The 13,479-nt window shown below is 41.6% G+C and overlaps 1 protein-coding gene across 1 annotated transcript in view; it reads left to right on the forward strand.

Annotated features, from left to right (window-relative positions):
• The first annotated feature begins 8,460 nt into the window (after window positions 1–8,460).
• Window positions 8,461–13,479, forward strand: part of LOC103154286 (uncharacterized) — a 43,882-nt gene continuing 38,863 nt past the window's right edge. The window contains exon 1 of the mRNA XM_016662573.1: window positions 8,461–8,652. Within this exon, the coding sequence (XP_016518059.1) occupies window positions 8,461–8,652 (192 nt within the window). The remainder of the gene's footprint in view (window positions 8,653–13,479) is intronic.

The raw sequence follows: 13,479 nt of genomic DNA on the forward strand, positions 1-13,479 counted from the left end.
TAGGGCAGCTGTTCATTTTCTTATTTTATTCCCCGCTAGATGGAGTCCGAGAGGCGGCTGAGCGGTGGGCTCCTTCTATGACGTCATCCTCACACCAGGGGTCAATCATCTCGTTATCGGCAGCTTAAGAGAGGTGGAACGCCGGTACTTCGACGCCAGAGTGTCAACCTTTGATGGTACCTCTACCTCTAAGCCCCTCAGAGTTTGCTCCGAGTTATCTCCTTGTGATCTGTCTTTTCCCCCTGCTGTTAGAAAGTTACCTCATTGTGATTTTTGCTCTTCTCAGAGTTCCTCTGAATCTGGATCTGGTTCCAAGTTTTCTGCTCACTCCTCGCGACATCACAGGAAATGACCCCATCAATACCCGAGCTCCAAGACTCACCTGTATCCATTGTTTCTGCCTGCCATTCTGGAGTTCCGACCGGTCATTCCACCGACTCACTGCTTTCAGGTGTAAGCCTACCTGTCCGTCCTCCAAACGCCGCTCCCCTCTCCTCTGCCAGCCGCTCAGCCTCGCTGGTCAAATCACCAAGCCCGACGGAGAAAGAATCCCAGAGGCTTTAAAGCCTTATCGCTAACAGCTCTTACATCCACCAAGACCACCTTCCACTGGACACCCACTGCTGATGTAGCATTCAAGAAACTTAAGTCATTGTTTTCTCAAGCTCCAGTCCTCATCCAACCTGACCCCAGTCGCCAGTTTATTGTGGAGATTGATGCCTCCGACTCTGGGGTTGGCGCAGTGCTGTCCCAGGTTTCCAGCACTGACCATAAAACTCACCCATGTGCCTTCTTTTCTCGCAGATTATCAATATCTGAACGCAACTACGATGTTGGAGACCGAGAGTTGCTGGCCATTAATTTGGCGCTGGAGGAATGGAGGCACTGGCTGGAGGGGGCTACTCATCCTGTTTTGGTTTGGACAGATCACAAGAATCTCTCTTACCTTCGCTCAGCCAGACAACTTAATCCACGCTGGTCCCGTTGGTCCCCATTTTTCTCCCGGTTCAATCTCTCCATTTCCTATCGTCCAGGTTCTTGCAATACCAAGCCCATCACCCTGTCCTGTCTGTATGGTTCTGACAATGCAGACAAGGTCCCTGCCTGTATTCTTCCTTCCAGCTGCACTGTGGCAGCTGTCACCTGGGAGATGGAGGACATTATTAAACAGGCCCAGCAATCTAAACCTGCTCCAGACCATTGCCCGTACCCTCTTCTGTTCGAGCCCGTTTCCTTCACTGGATCCATGCCTCAAAGTTCTCTGCACACCCAGGTACGAGTCGAACTGTCGCCCTGATAAACCGCAGATTCTGGTGGCCGTCCAACCATAAGGATGTCAAGGAGTTCATTCTGGCCTGCACCGTCTGTTCCCGCAATAAACCCACTCATCAAGCACCATTAGGTCTCCTCCAACCACTCCCTACTCCCAGGCGCCCATGGACTTTATCACTGGTCTACCACCGTCCAGAGGTATGACAACCATACTCACTGTTATTGACCGGTTCTCCAAGTCTTGTCATTTGATTGCTCTTCGAAAACTGCCTACGGCTTTCCAGACTGCCCAGCTCCTGGTGAAACATGTTTTTTCGTTTACACGGTGCTCCAGTAGAAATTCTATCTGACAGAGGTCCTCAGTTATTTCCCAAGTCTGGAAACAATTCTGCTCAGCTCTTGGTGCCAAGGTTTCGTTGACGTCCGGGTATCATCCCCAATCCAACGGTCAGGTAGAAAGACTCGATTAGGAATTGGAGTCTACCCTCTGTTTCATGTCCTCCAATCCCTCTGATTGGGCTCAATTTTTGCCGTGGGTGGAATATGCTCATAACTGTCACATCTCTGCAGCTACCAGTTTGTTCCCATTCGAGATCTCCATTGGCTATCAACCACCATAACTCTCCTGATGAATCTCTCATCTCGGTCACTTCAGTTCAACATCACATCTGCCGCTGTAAGAACGTTTGGAGACTCACCTCAGAAGCCCTCGACAACACCACCCTCCACAATTAGAGGTTTGCCGACCGCAGACGGACCCCTGCCCCACCTACACTCCTGGACAGAAGGTTTGGTTATCCACACAGAATATTCCCTTGAAGTCAATGTCCAAAAAGCTTTCTCCCAGGTTTATTGGGCCTACCTGTCCGTCCTCCAAACGTCGCTCCCCTCTCCTCTGCCAGCCGCTCAGAACTCGCTGGTCAAATCACCAAGCCCGATGGAGAAAGAATCCCAGAGGGTTTAAAGAACCCCAGGACCAACATTGCTTCTCCCACGCCATTGATGCACACAGCTCAAGTAAGTTAGTGAACTTACCACCAACAACTCATCTAAATTCCGACAACCTTGAACTCACCATCTTCTCCATTGTCTCCTCAGTGTGCCGTGTGCAGCCATTCTGTCCCTGGACCCGATCCACATCTGATTATTTATTCTTTGAAAATAAACTTCATATTATTGTTCATTTATCTCTGGTGTTGTTCTTGCATGTGGGCAAAAATCAGTAAAGCCCATCATGACAAATACAGCAGAAATACTTATGGAACTAGTTCAATATGTCTCTCCTTCTAAAAACCTTTTACAAAAGAAGTATCTTAATGGTTACAGATCCATTCAATAAATTGGAACAGCATTGAAAATTCTGTTTATTTTAGGAACATTATCCCCAAGTGAAACACATTTTATAAACCAATTCCACACAGACGGACGTCTGGAAGCCTTTCTGTTAGTGATACGATGCCTTTTCCACTCCCAGCAAATGAAAATGAAATGATAAAATTACATTGTTACATCTGATGTTTAAAAAAACAAAATATGGGCCTAATGAAAGGGGCAGTATTATGTACATTCCAAACACACAGAGCCATTTATAGCACGATCAAATAAATGTCACCTTTGGTTGTTATAAAGAGTTTGTTTGGTTTGACAGAGCAGAAAGAGAACCACAAACCGCTAAAGTGGAACCAATGCTGCCGGACTACCAGCTGTGAAAACACCCTGTTATGCATTATCCCCCTGAGACGGTCAACATTTAAATTAATTACATGAACCTAAAAATGGCTGATTGGAAAGTAAACGAAACGTGTGTGAGGTTTTAGCTCCAACGCAATCTCCTATCAAAAATGAAGGGAAACACAAATTTCTACTCTATAATCAGAAGCAAACCCAGTTGGTTGACAGAAAAAACGATTCTAAAAATCTGGTGCAAAAGCAGAACATTTTAAAGAAGAATTTGCATACAAGGATGTCACACTGGTTATTCCGATTGAGAGTCTGCATGCGTCCGCCTGTCTCACTCCACGCCTGGTTTTTATCTCCAGCAGCTGGATGCCAGCTGCCAGTCATTCAGATAACCAGCCTGTCTACAAACACTCACACTACCTCCCAGGGCCAATCTCCCAGTGTGTGCAAGGGGGTGTGTGTGTTTGAGAGAGAGAGAGAGAGAGAGAGAGATGGAGAAAAGCCAGTTGTTTTCCATCCAGCACAAGTCAGTGGCCCTCACCCCCAGCCATCCATCACTTGACAGATAAAGATAGTGATCTGGCCAAACATATAAAGAGACAGTCAGAGTCAAGGGCTACTAACTGCTTGGATAGAGAGAGGCTGAGAAAGAGAGGCAGAGATTGGGGAAAAGGCACAAAGCCAAACACTGGCTAAAGTTCCTCACCGGATGAAAACAATGAAAGAGGCGACTGAGTGAAGCTAAACTGTTTATACTGTCCTCCTTGAATTTAGTCATTTCTTCCCACAAACAACTTTTTCACTATAAGGAAGTCAAATGCTAAGATTCTCATTGAGGCCAAGCAGTGAATAAATTCTCAGTTGGTCGTCATTTTGCAGAGAGACACGACAATGAGTACAGGCTAAAAGTTTCCTTTGTTAGATTAAGATTTAGCTAACTGTGTGTGAGATATTATAGCTGGTCAGTAGGAAAACATTTACATTTCTAAAAGCCAGTTTGTGGGTCAAAGAATAAAAAATATTTTCATGAATAAAAATGTAACATTAACCCAGAAAGAGACTGCTTCTACCTGTGTTTCCATTAAAAATGTGTGCAAATGTTTTGTCGTTATTCTACTCATGTTGAATAAATACAATTTAGAATTGATGACATTTCCACTAAATAAGAAATGACTGGTCACTTGATAAGTCATTAAAAGTGATTGGCAGTGACAGATGTAAACAGTTACATTATATATGCTCATAATTCAGCCACTGGAGCTCATCGTCTATCAGGGATCAGACGAGGCGTCTGCGTCGTTTTCTCCACTTGTAACATTCGGGTGTTGATCAGGTGATTCGTGATGTGAAAAACACGTTTCCATTGTAGTGTTGCTAAATGCATCTTGTTTGTTTTTTTCCCCAGATTGGCATGTTTCCATTAAACAAATTTATCTTTGAAATTTCAGTTTGCACAATTTTATGGTTATTGGAAATCCACCTAATATCTTCAGATGTTGGATAGGTGAAGAATTCATTTTCAAATAGATAAGAAATATAAATAACATTTTAAACCTCAATTCACCTCAATGCCAGTTCATATCTCCATTTTTTAACACATGAAATATGCTGGTAAATAGTCATAAAATGGTCAAATCCCACTTTAATTGAAATGCCCAATATTTACTAAAACAACTATGAAATCCCTCTCCTTTACATTCTTTTTACATTTTAAATCTCAGAGATTTAAAAGAGGCAGATATTACATCATAAAACATCAACTCCTTTTGTAAGACTATGAGAAGATATTAGAAAATGATGTTAATCAGTTGTTAAAGCAGGTATGAAACCCTGCAAAAGACTTCATAATTTGGAATAAATAAATAAAACATTTAAAAAATTTTTTTACATCAATAAGCATTCTGTAGTTGGCCTAACATCTATCAATGAAAGCAGATAAATGCTATTCCACTTTGTGTTAAAGCAATCTACAGAGAATACTGACATGAAAAAGATTTCTTTAAATGTCTGAAAATGCCAGATTTTCTCCCACAGTCTGTGTTTTCCGTCTCGAGGTTCCGGCCCTACACTCAGAGGAAAACTCTAATGGTTTTACATCGGCCTGTCATCTGACCAGTGGCCGGTGACAGGCCCGTCCAACCGTTGCCGTCTTTATTTATGTGCTCATTTGTGCCACTGTTGGTGTCAAAGGACAGAAAAAGTGTGAGTCCTTAAGAGAATCTACATGGCAGCTTCATAACTCAGTAATTTCCACAGTGGGTGGTTGTTTTATGCTATTGTGTGACAAACATGACAAATCGCCAACTTGCTGTACGCTAATTGTCCCTCGAGCAACCAGTACAAGTGCTTGTTGTAAGCTAATTGTCACCCACAGGAAAAAGCGCAGCTCTGCTGAGGTGGGCTGAAACATTATGCACGTGCTCAGAACCCCGTCATTAAAAGCTAATTCATCATAAATTACTGATCACCTGAAAATAAATGTTAATCCATGAGAGATCTCATTGACTTTCCAGAACTCTTGATAAAATGTGCTAGAGTTGGAATTACTCACCCTCAGAAATTAATTGAGGCTGAAGTCAACAAACCCTTTCATCTAATTTGCACTCACTCTAGTCATCTGAAGTGGCAATTAGGTGGCGCCCATCGAGAGGTGCCTTATGAGAAGACAGAGCAGGAGGCTTTTGTCTTTAAAACTGAGAATATGAGCGAATCTGCCCTCAAAGTCTAAGTTGATAAATTCACACCAACTTTAGTTATACTACCAGTATTTTTGGATCTGGTAAACAAGTGTTTTTAGTAGATAGTTGATAGAAAGTTTCTATCAACTGTCTAATTTCTAACACAAAATCCCTCCAGGATTTTTTGCCCATTGTTCTTGAAATTCCAGGAACTGCTCCGACACTAACTTCATTTCCGTTACAAATGTGTGCAAAACTTTGTCAATATCCCGTTAATGTCAAAAACAAACAAGCAAACAAAAAAAGGCAATTGCAGTGTTTCCATTAAATAACAAACACAATTCAAATAACACATAAATAAGTTAGTACATGCAATGATGCATTAAAAAAACATTTTTGTCCTTCATGGTTTCTGCCTGTAGTAACGTCTGGCTGTTGATCATGTGACTTGTGTGATGCAAAAACAGTGTTTTGCAAAATAAACCAATTTTGATACAATAAAAAAACACCTCATCCCAGCACAAAAAACTTTTTATCAGAAACTTTGAAATTGGAGTTTCCATTAAGTAAATTTCCTCTCCAAATGTAAACTGCACACTTAGATGGCCAGTAGAAATGCAACTATTTAGCAATTGACTGGGTACAGCAGTGTTGCCTTAGAATACATGCACAGGTGCACCATGCTTCCTTATTTGAAGAAAGTATTAGAAAAACTCTTTCATTGTTCTTGGATTTAACAAATACTCTTGTTCATCCTAAAATAGCTAAAAGCATGAGTTCAGTCAGATTTATGGAGAGTGGGACAACATGATGTCTTTTATACAACCAATACAACCAATGCTCAGTGAACCCTGGTGATCATGGGGTTAAGGACCATAGCTTAAATGTGCAAATACATTGTTTTCCTCATTCGACTCGGCACTTCTCTCTTCGCAGTGAAAGACGTTTTTATTTAAACATATATTTATTGATTTTAACAAGAGAACAAGAAACATACATATATTTGCTTACAAATACTTAAAATGTAGACCCAGACAAGACAAAAACCAAAAGGACACACACACACGGGAGGGGAATAAATAAAAAATAAATAAAATAAGTTTGCAGCAGACCCTCAACAGACCAACCAGCATAAACATTAGTTTGACTCACCTTATGACCTTATAATAAATCTTTTTTCCACCCATTGAGTTGGATATCATTTTGACACAGCCAAGTGTAAAAGACAGACCAGATTTCCCAAAATTGATCATGTTTGTTCTTAGTAAAATAGCTGATTTTCTCAAGTGCAAAGTAAAACGTCATTTGTGTGGTCCATTGTGAGATTCCACATAATGTCTCCTTCTTCCATGAGGATGCAATGCAGCGTTTAGCTTCCACAAAGGAGACATTAAGGAAGGATCTCAAGTTGTTTGGGATAGCAAAGTCTTCGGATAAATATTCAAGATGCACATTTTAGGATTTAAAGGAAAATTTTTACCAATCATCTGACTAATCACAATCAATACATCCTTTCAAAACACTAATACTCGAGGACACGCCCACATACAATGAAATAAAGAACCTTTTTGGGAAGTAAATTTAATGCAAGTGTCAGGAATATTAGGGTTAAAGTGATGCAATTTAACTGGAGTGATGTATTGCCTAGTCAGCCATTTATATTGTAGTAATTTGGATTTTGTGTTGGCAGATTGTGTATGAGTCGAAGTGCAGGCTTCTGACCACTCCTCACTCGACACGTTTTCTCCCAAATCCGTTCCCCATGTTTTTAAAATGTTGGCTGAAGATTCTTTCCATTTGTCAACAAACAGGGAATAAAGAAGAGACGCCTGTTCTCTGTCACAAAGGTGGCTTACAGTAATGTCTTCTAGTGAAGACAAAGAGGGCAGATCAAGATTATTTTGTTGCTTGGATAAAATAAAACTCCAAACTTGAAGATATTTATAGAAATGTTTAGTAGGAATGTCATGTTTGTTTTAAGTTCTTCAAATGGCATAAATACCCTCCCTGTAAAAAGACCAGGCATCTTAGCTAACCCCTTAGCAGACCAGTTTAAATCCTGGGTCTGCTGTACCTGGACCAAAATCCCTGTTTCCAAAAATGGGTGAGAACTGGGATAGTTGTTGCTTTTCTCCCAAATAATCAAGTGCTTTTTGCCAAATAAGCATTGTGTTTTTCAGGAAAGGGTTTTTTTGTCCCTAGTGGTAGCAACAACCTCCTCATCAAGTCAGTGTTCTGCTTAGGCCTCTAACGATCCATCATTTGATCCAGGTGCATTAAACCAGGGAGAGAACTAAAACATGCAGGATGCCGGCCCTCCAGGACCGACTCTGGACACCTCTGGTTTATAGGAATAGAGATCAGATGGGACTCCATTGTAACCCACGCTGGGGGAAATAAAACATAGCTGCCCTGATCTGGGCTGCCCAGAAATACCACAATAGATTTGGCAATTGTAAACCTCTTTTGTCATAAGGCAGATATAAGAGAGTCAGACTCAGTCTAGGACACTTACCGTTCCAAATGAAGTTGGAAAAAGTTTTATTTATCTCCTTAAAGAAGGAGGGAAGTGGGGAAAGTGGAACTGATTGGAAAACGTATAAAAATTTTGGCAATATTGTCATTTTTATAATATTGACACAACCCATTAAGGAAATGGGTAGTTTGGACCATCTTTCTATTAACTGCATAACTGATTCTGTAAGGGGGTAACAGGTGAAAACGGGGAAAACGCGACAAATAAAGACAAGAAAGTATAAACACAACAAACAACAATTGAACAATAGAGTATAAATTCCCAAACGAAGTACGCCCACCTAACCCAGCCTTCATGATCAGCGTAGTTCAGCAGCTTCATGACCACCGCTCTGGACCGTGTCCCTGCAGCGTCAACCCGCCCGACTCTGTGTGCTCTCTCAGCGGGACCGGGAACGTTTCTGCACCAAGCACTTCAGGCAGCCATTTCTCCAGAAATGCACACGTCAGAACCTTCAGTCCTCTAAGGGAGACCGATAAGACGGAGGTTGGAATGGCGACTACGATTTCCCAGGTCGTCTATCTTTAGTTGCAGAGCCTCAATAGCAGTTTTCAAAGCAGCGTTCACGGTTTGCAAGGAAACAACAGAATCCTCGTAAGCACTAATTCTATCCTCAGCTTGTGTAACGCGCGGTAACAATGCTTATATCCTATTGCACCCGTTGGATGGCAGTTAGCAGGCTATTCAATCTCTTCACAAAGTCATCTTTCATCAAGTTAATAGCCACCACGACGTTAGTGCTTCCTGCTTCCATGGCTGCCAGACCATCACCATCTCTGTCTGTGGATTCGTTGTTAACGGGAGGCATATCCGAAGTGCCACCGCCAACTGGAGGAGAAGCTGCCCTGTCGCTGTAGGCAATGCTAGCGCTAGCTAGCCTGCTACTCCCAGACTGTTGCGCTGGGTTCAACATAGACGTTATTAAAGCCTTTTTGGAGGTTGGTTTTGCGTTCTTTGGTGCCATCTGGTCTGTGATAACTAGTACAGTTGACTGAAGAAACGCGAAGCAAGTTAGTACAGGTTGTTAATTTTGTTTTTTTAGAAGGAAATTGGAGAGAGCTCCAATTTGGAGAGGGCACGTCCGTTCAGCACCGCAACATGACCAGGAATCTCCGGTGAAGGATGGTTGTCTACAACGCAGATCGTTTCCGGTAACTTTCAAAGCATTGATCTGGCACATTACATATGTCACAGGCAAATGTTAGCAACTGGGTAAAAATTAAAACCTCAACAGAGTCCAAACCTCCAGGAAGCAACCGTTTGTCAATAGCCGAGAGCAAAAACGCTGTGGACAAAGAGAAGCATAGAGCAAGGGACTGGTTCTTACAAGGCTAACATTCTATATACGAAGCTATAGTTCCATATTCTGATCAAGATTTCTCTTTTTGAGAAAAAGTTGATCTACAGTTAGTTGAAAGCAGCTGTGGCATGCATTTAGCATTGAAAGAATGGAAGCATTTAACCCTAACTCTAATCCTAGGCCCAGTCATGTTGAGGATTTCCTCTAGGAGATGAGAGGGAAGGATAGTTAGAGGGAAATTTGAAGGTCTTAAGTGATAGACTGCTACTTTTAAAACAGGAAATGACACTGGCTAGAACTGCTGAAAAACGGCCAAAGCAGGCATTAGGTGAATGTTGATGTAAAATAGGCGGGACGTACTAATAACACATAAAAATATATATTTTTTGTATATTTATGAAACATCCCCTTATATATTCTGCATTCTTAATTTCATGACTTTTTTGTTCTTTCAGCAAAGAAAGAACAAACCTTAATTTCTAGTCTTTTTTATCCCAAATGATTTCCTGTGTTTTGTATCTTTTTTTAAATGCGTGTGCTCCGTGTAAACTGTCGCTGGTGTTTGTTGTACATGTGAACCTCACAGCGTCCATTTGAGTTTTCACTTCATTAAAATTCTTTGGCATCCCATCCAGAATCCCCTCTTGGTAGGACAGTAATTCCCTTCTCAGAGAACAAACAAACCACACAAGATCGAGTCCAGAGATACTTCAGTGTTTATGTCGAGTTTGCCACAAGCTGACGAAGAGATGAGAGGACGCCTTGATATTTCTCCATCAAAATGAAGTCAGTTTGTGTCGTTTGTCTGTGAAGTGTAAGCTATTAATATGAACACCAGATATGATGAGGGCTTTAAGCCATCTTGTGTTGACAGAGTTGACAAATAAATCCTGCTATGCCAGTTCAGTCAACTAGCATGTTGCTCATGCTAGTTGACTGAACCCTGTTATGTAAATGGTTTGTATAATTTTAAAACAAATAATTGCTAACAAAGAGGCAGACAAGATATAAATGACTGCAGGAATGTAATATTCTGATTAACCATTGCAACTACAAATGCTAACATTAGCATCTGCTTCAGAGCTTTCTGCAAGTGTTAATGATTGCAAGAATATCATGACTGACTAATCATTTCATGCTACCAGAGATAAAGCTAGTATGAGCTACATGGCTTCGTCTGAGGCTGTTTTCACACCTGACAGACTTTGTTCAATTGGGGACCAAAAGTGAAACACTTGTTAACATTTTCAGCAGATGCAGTTCGCTTTCACACTGTCCTGTGTCAAACAATGATTTGCAACTTCTGAAAAATTTGTTACCCCCCTCGCTTGTGGTGATGCTGCACCAAGAACAACAGAAGGAACTGACACAAAAGCCTCTGAAGAAGACACTGAATGTAACACAAGGTGGAGTGGAATGAGACTTTTCTGGTTTTGGGATTTCTCTTTTGTCTTTGGCAAAAGACCATAAGCCATTTCTTCCACTAGTGCTAGACTCACTTGGGTGTTTGCGAGACCAAACCAAATCTACCGGACTATCTGGTATGAAAACATCCTAGAAGTAGAACATGAGGCAGATCTTTTTTCTTGTCTACTTTTAGATAAGCGTATAGTTTAAGTGGCTTCGGTTACCTTGAGCTATCGCTGTTGTCATGTTTCTATGGCTGCTGGAGATCATATTGATCACCTTCACTCATTCTGCTATATTCTCCTACTACTCTCCAATTTTACAGTGTTTACTGTTATTTCTGCTTTTAGCTTTATGTTTCCTTTACCCTTTCTCTTCATCGAAGCTAATCTGGGTTAGCATTCCGTTTAGCTACGCACCTTCCTGAGTTATTGGCTAGCATACTGCTGGCAGTAACTTAACGTTCTACTTCAGTACAAGATACACATGGCCCTGTCTTTCAGTGTCTAACCCTTTCTCTCCTCAACTATTGGCTGAACTATCTAGTAAAATCCCACCATATGTGATTGTAATGTTACAAAAACATCCAGGAACTTGAACAAATTTTCCAAGGTCTTCAAAAGAAGGCTGCAGAAAGGTTTGCGCTCCGATGGAGGTTGAAAGGTAAAGTGACTCTGGTTTGTGTTTACTCATTATTTGTCTTTATCAGTCTCCCGCGTGCAGCCGTGCTCTTTCCTGTCATCAATGAGGGATAAGCTAATCACAGGAGATTGAGGAAGAGGGGGATGCTGTTGAGAGGAGATTCAGGAATAACATCAGTATCTGATAGTGTGTGTGTGTGTGTGTGCGCGCGCAAATGCGTGCGTGTGTGTGTGTGTGTGTGCGCGCGTGCGTGTGGGTGCGTGTGTGTGTGTGTGTCTTGTTTGGCCTGAGCTCAGCAGGGGGTTATGCCTAAAGAAAACAGAAGTGGTTTTCACACATTACCAAGTAACATGAAACCCACTGAGGAAAAATGTGGAGCCTTTCACATGTTAACTCAAGCTTTAAAAAAAAGAGAGCCAGAACAAAACACAGCTTCAAGTTTAAGCTTAAAAAATACAGGAACATTTATCATTTAAAAGAACGTCTAGGAATGATCAAAAAGGTAACATATTACTGGAACGTCTCTCTACAGATAAAGAGAGCTTTAATTTGCCTTAAGTAATTATAGTTAAGCCCCAAAATCATTGCACTGGTGCATATTAGTGTATAAGCCAGAGGAACATTGATTACATCTTCATTAGTTTTGCTGTGTGTATAGAAAGAATCTATAATCTGAACATAAACAAAATTCTACACCCCCTGCTGCAAACCCAAACACACCTTTTCAACACCCTTAAACTGATTGTCTGAATGGTCAAAGCAAGGTGTGGGGGGTTTGTGTGACAGAGTTGGCATTTTCTGTAAAGTTTCATCCTGCCACCTCGTTATTTATTAATGAATGAGGAAGAATATTCTTTCCTGAAGAGAGCCGTCGCAACACAAAACTGTTTGTCTGCAGGCTATTTGTAACGGTGGTATTCATAAACACTGAGTTGCACTTGTACCCAAATGTTAGACGGTATCAGTGAAATGGAGGAGTAATTCTGCTCACTCAATAATAGCAGGAATTGGTGTGGCTGGGGCGCACAGTGCCTGAAATGTATTTTTTTAATACATGGATCATTATTTAGTAATGTACCACTGCAGTGTGAGAGAAGGTTCCAGAAATGTTGGAGCAAGTGGCACCCACCTGAAAGCCTCCAGTCAACAAACAGAAACCAGAGTAAGACAAGGCTGGTATGTTTTATTAAGGCTATTTATACACAGAGTTTACTGGAAAGTTCACAGCATTACATTAAAACAAGAAGTCCTTCTGAGCACCACATGGAGATGTGATGCAGTTTGAAGGAGCCAATAGGTTTTGCACATCTTAGGTTTTCAGGGAATTTGTTCCAGAGCTGAGGAGTGTAGACATTAATGCGGACTGCCTTAAGTTAAGTTCTTATTCTGGTAACACTGAGTGAACAGATTAGTGATAAGCTGAGAGGGATACATGGTTCATCTACAGCAGTGGTGCCCAAAGTCGGTCCTGGAGGCCCGGCATCCTGCATGTTTCAGTTCTCTCCCTGGTGGTAGAAACAACCACCTCAGCAAGTCAATGTTCCTCTTAGGCCTTCTAACGATCCATCATTTGATGCAGGTGTGTTAAACCAGGGAGAGAACTAAAACATGCAGGACACCGGGCCTCCAGGACCGACTTTGGACACCCCTGATCTACAGCAACCAAACATATTTAGGCCGAAGAGTTTTCCATACACAACATTTCTAAGGAAGTTTTCACACCTGATAGTCTGGTAGACTCAGTTCGATTGGGTTTAGATTGAGTTTTAGCTGGTGTGGTTCACTTTCGCACTGCACTGTCAAACAAACCAAACTCTTTCAAAAACATGTTCCCCTCCTCGCCTGTGGTGCTGTTGCACCACGAACCACTGGAGGAAACAACATGAAAGCCTCCAAAGAAGATACTGAGGGCACTAATAAAGTAAATAGTAGAGGTGTGCCGATCGATCAGCTACCGATCATAA

The sequence above is a fragment of the Poecilia formosa genome, unplaced genomic scaffold (genome assembly GCF_000485575.1).
Source record: "Poecilia formosa unplaced genomic scaffold, Poecilia_formosa-5.1.2 Scaffold379, whole genome shotgun sequence".
NCBI lineage: Eukaryota > Metazoa > Chordata > Actinopteri > Cyprinodontiformes > Poeciliidae > Poecilia > Poecilia formosa.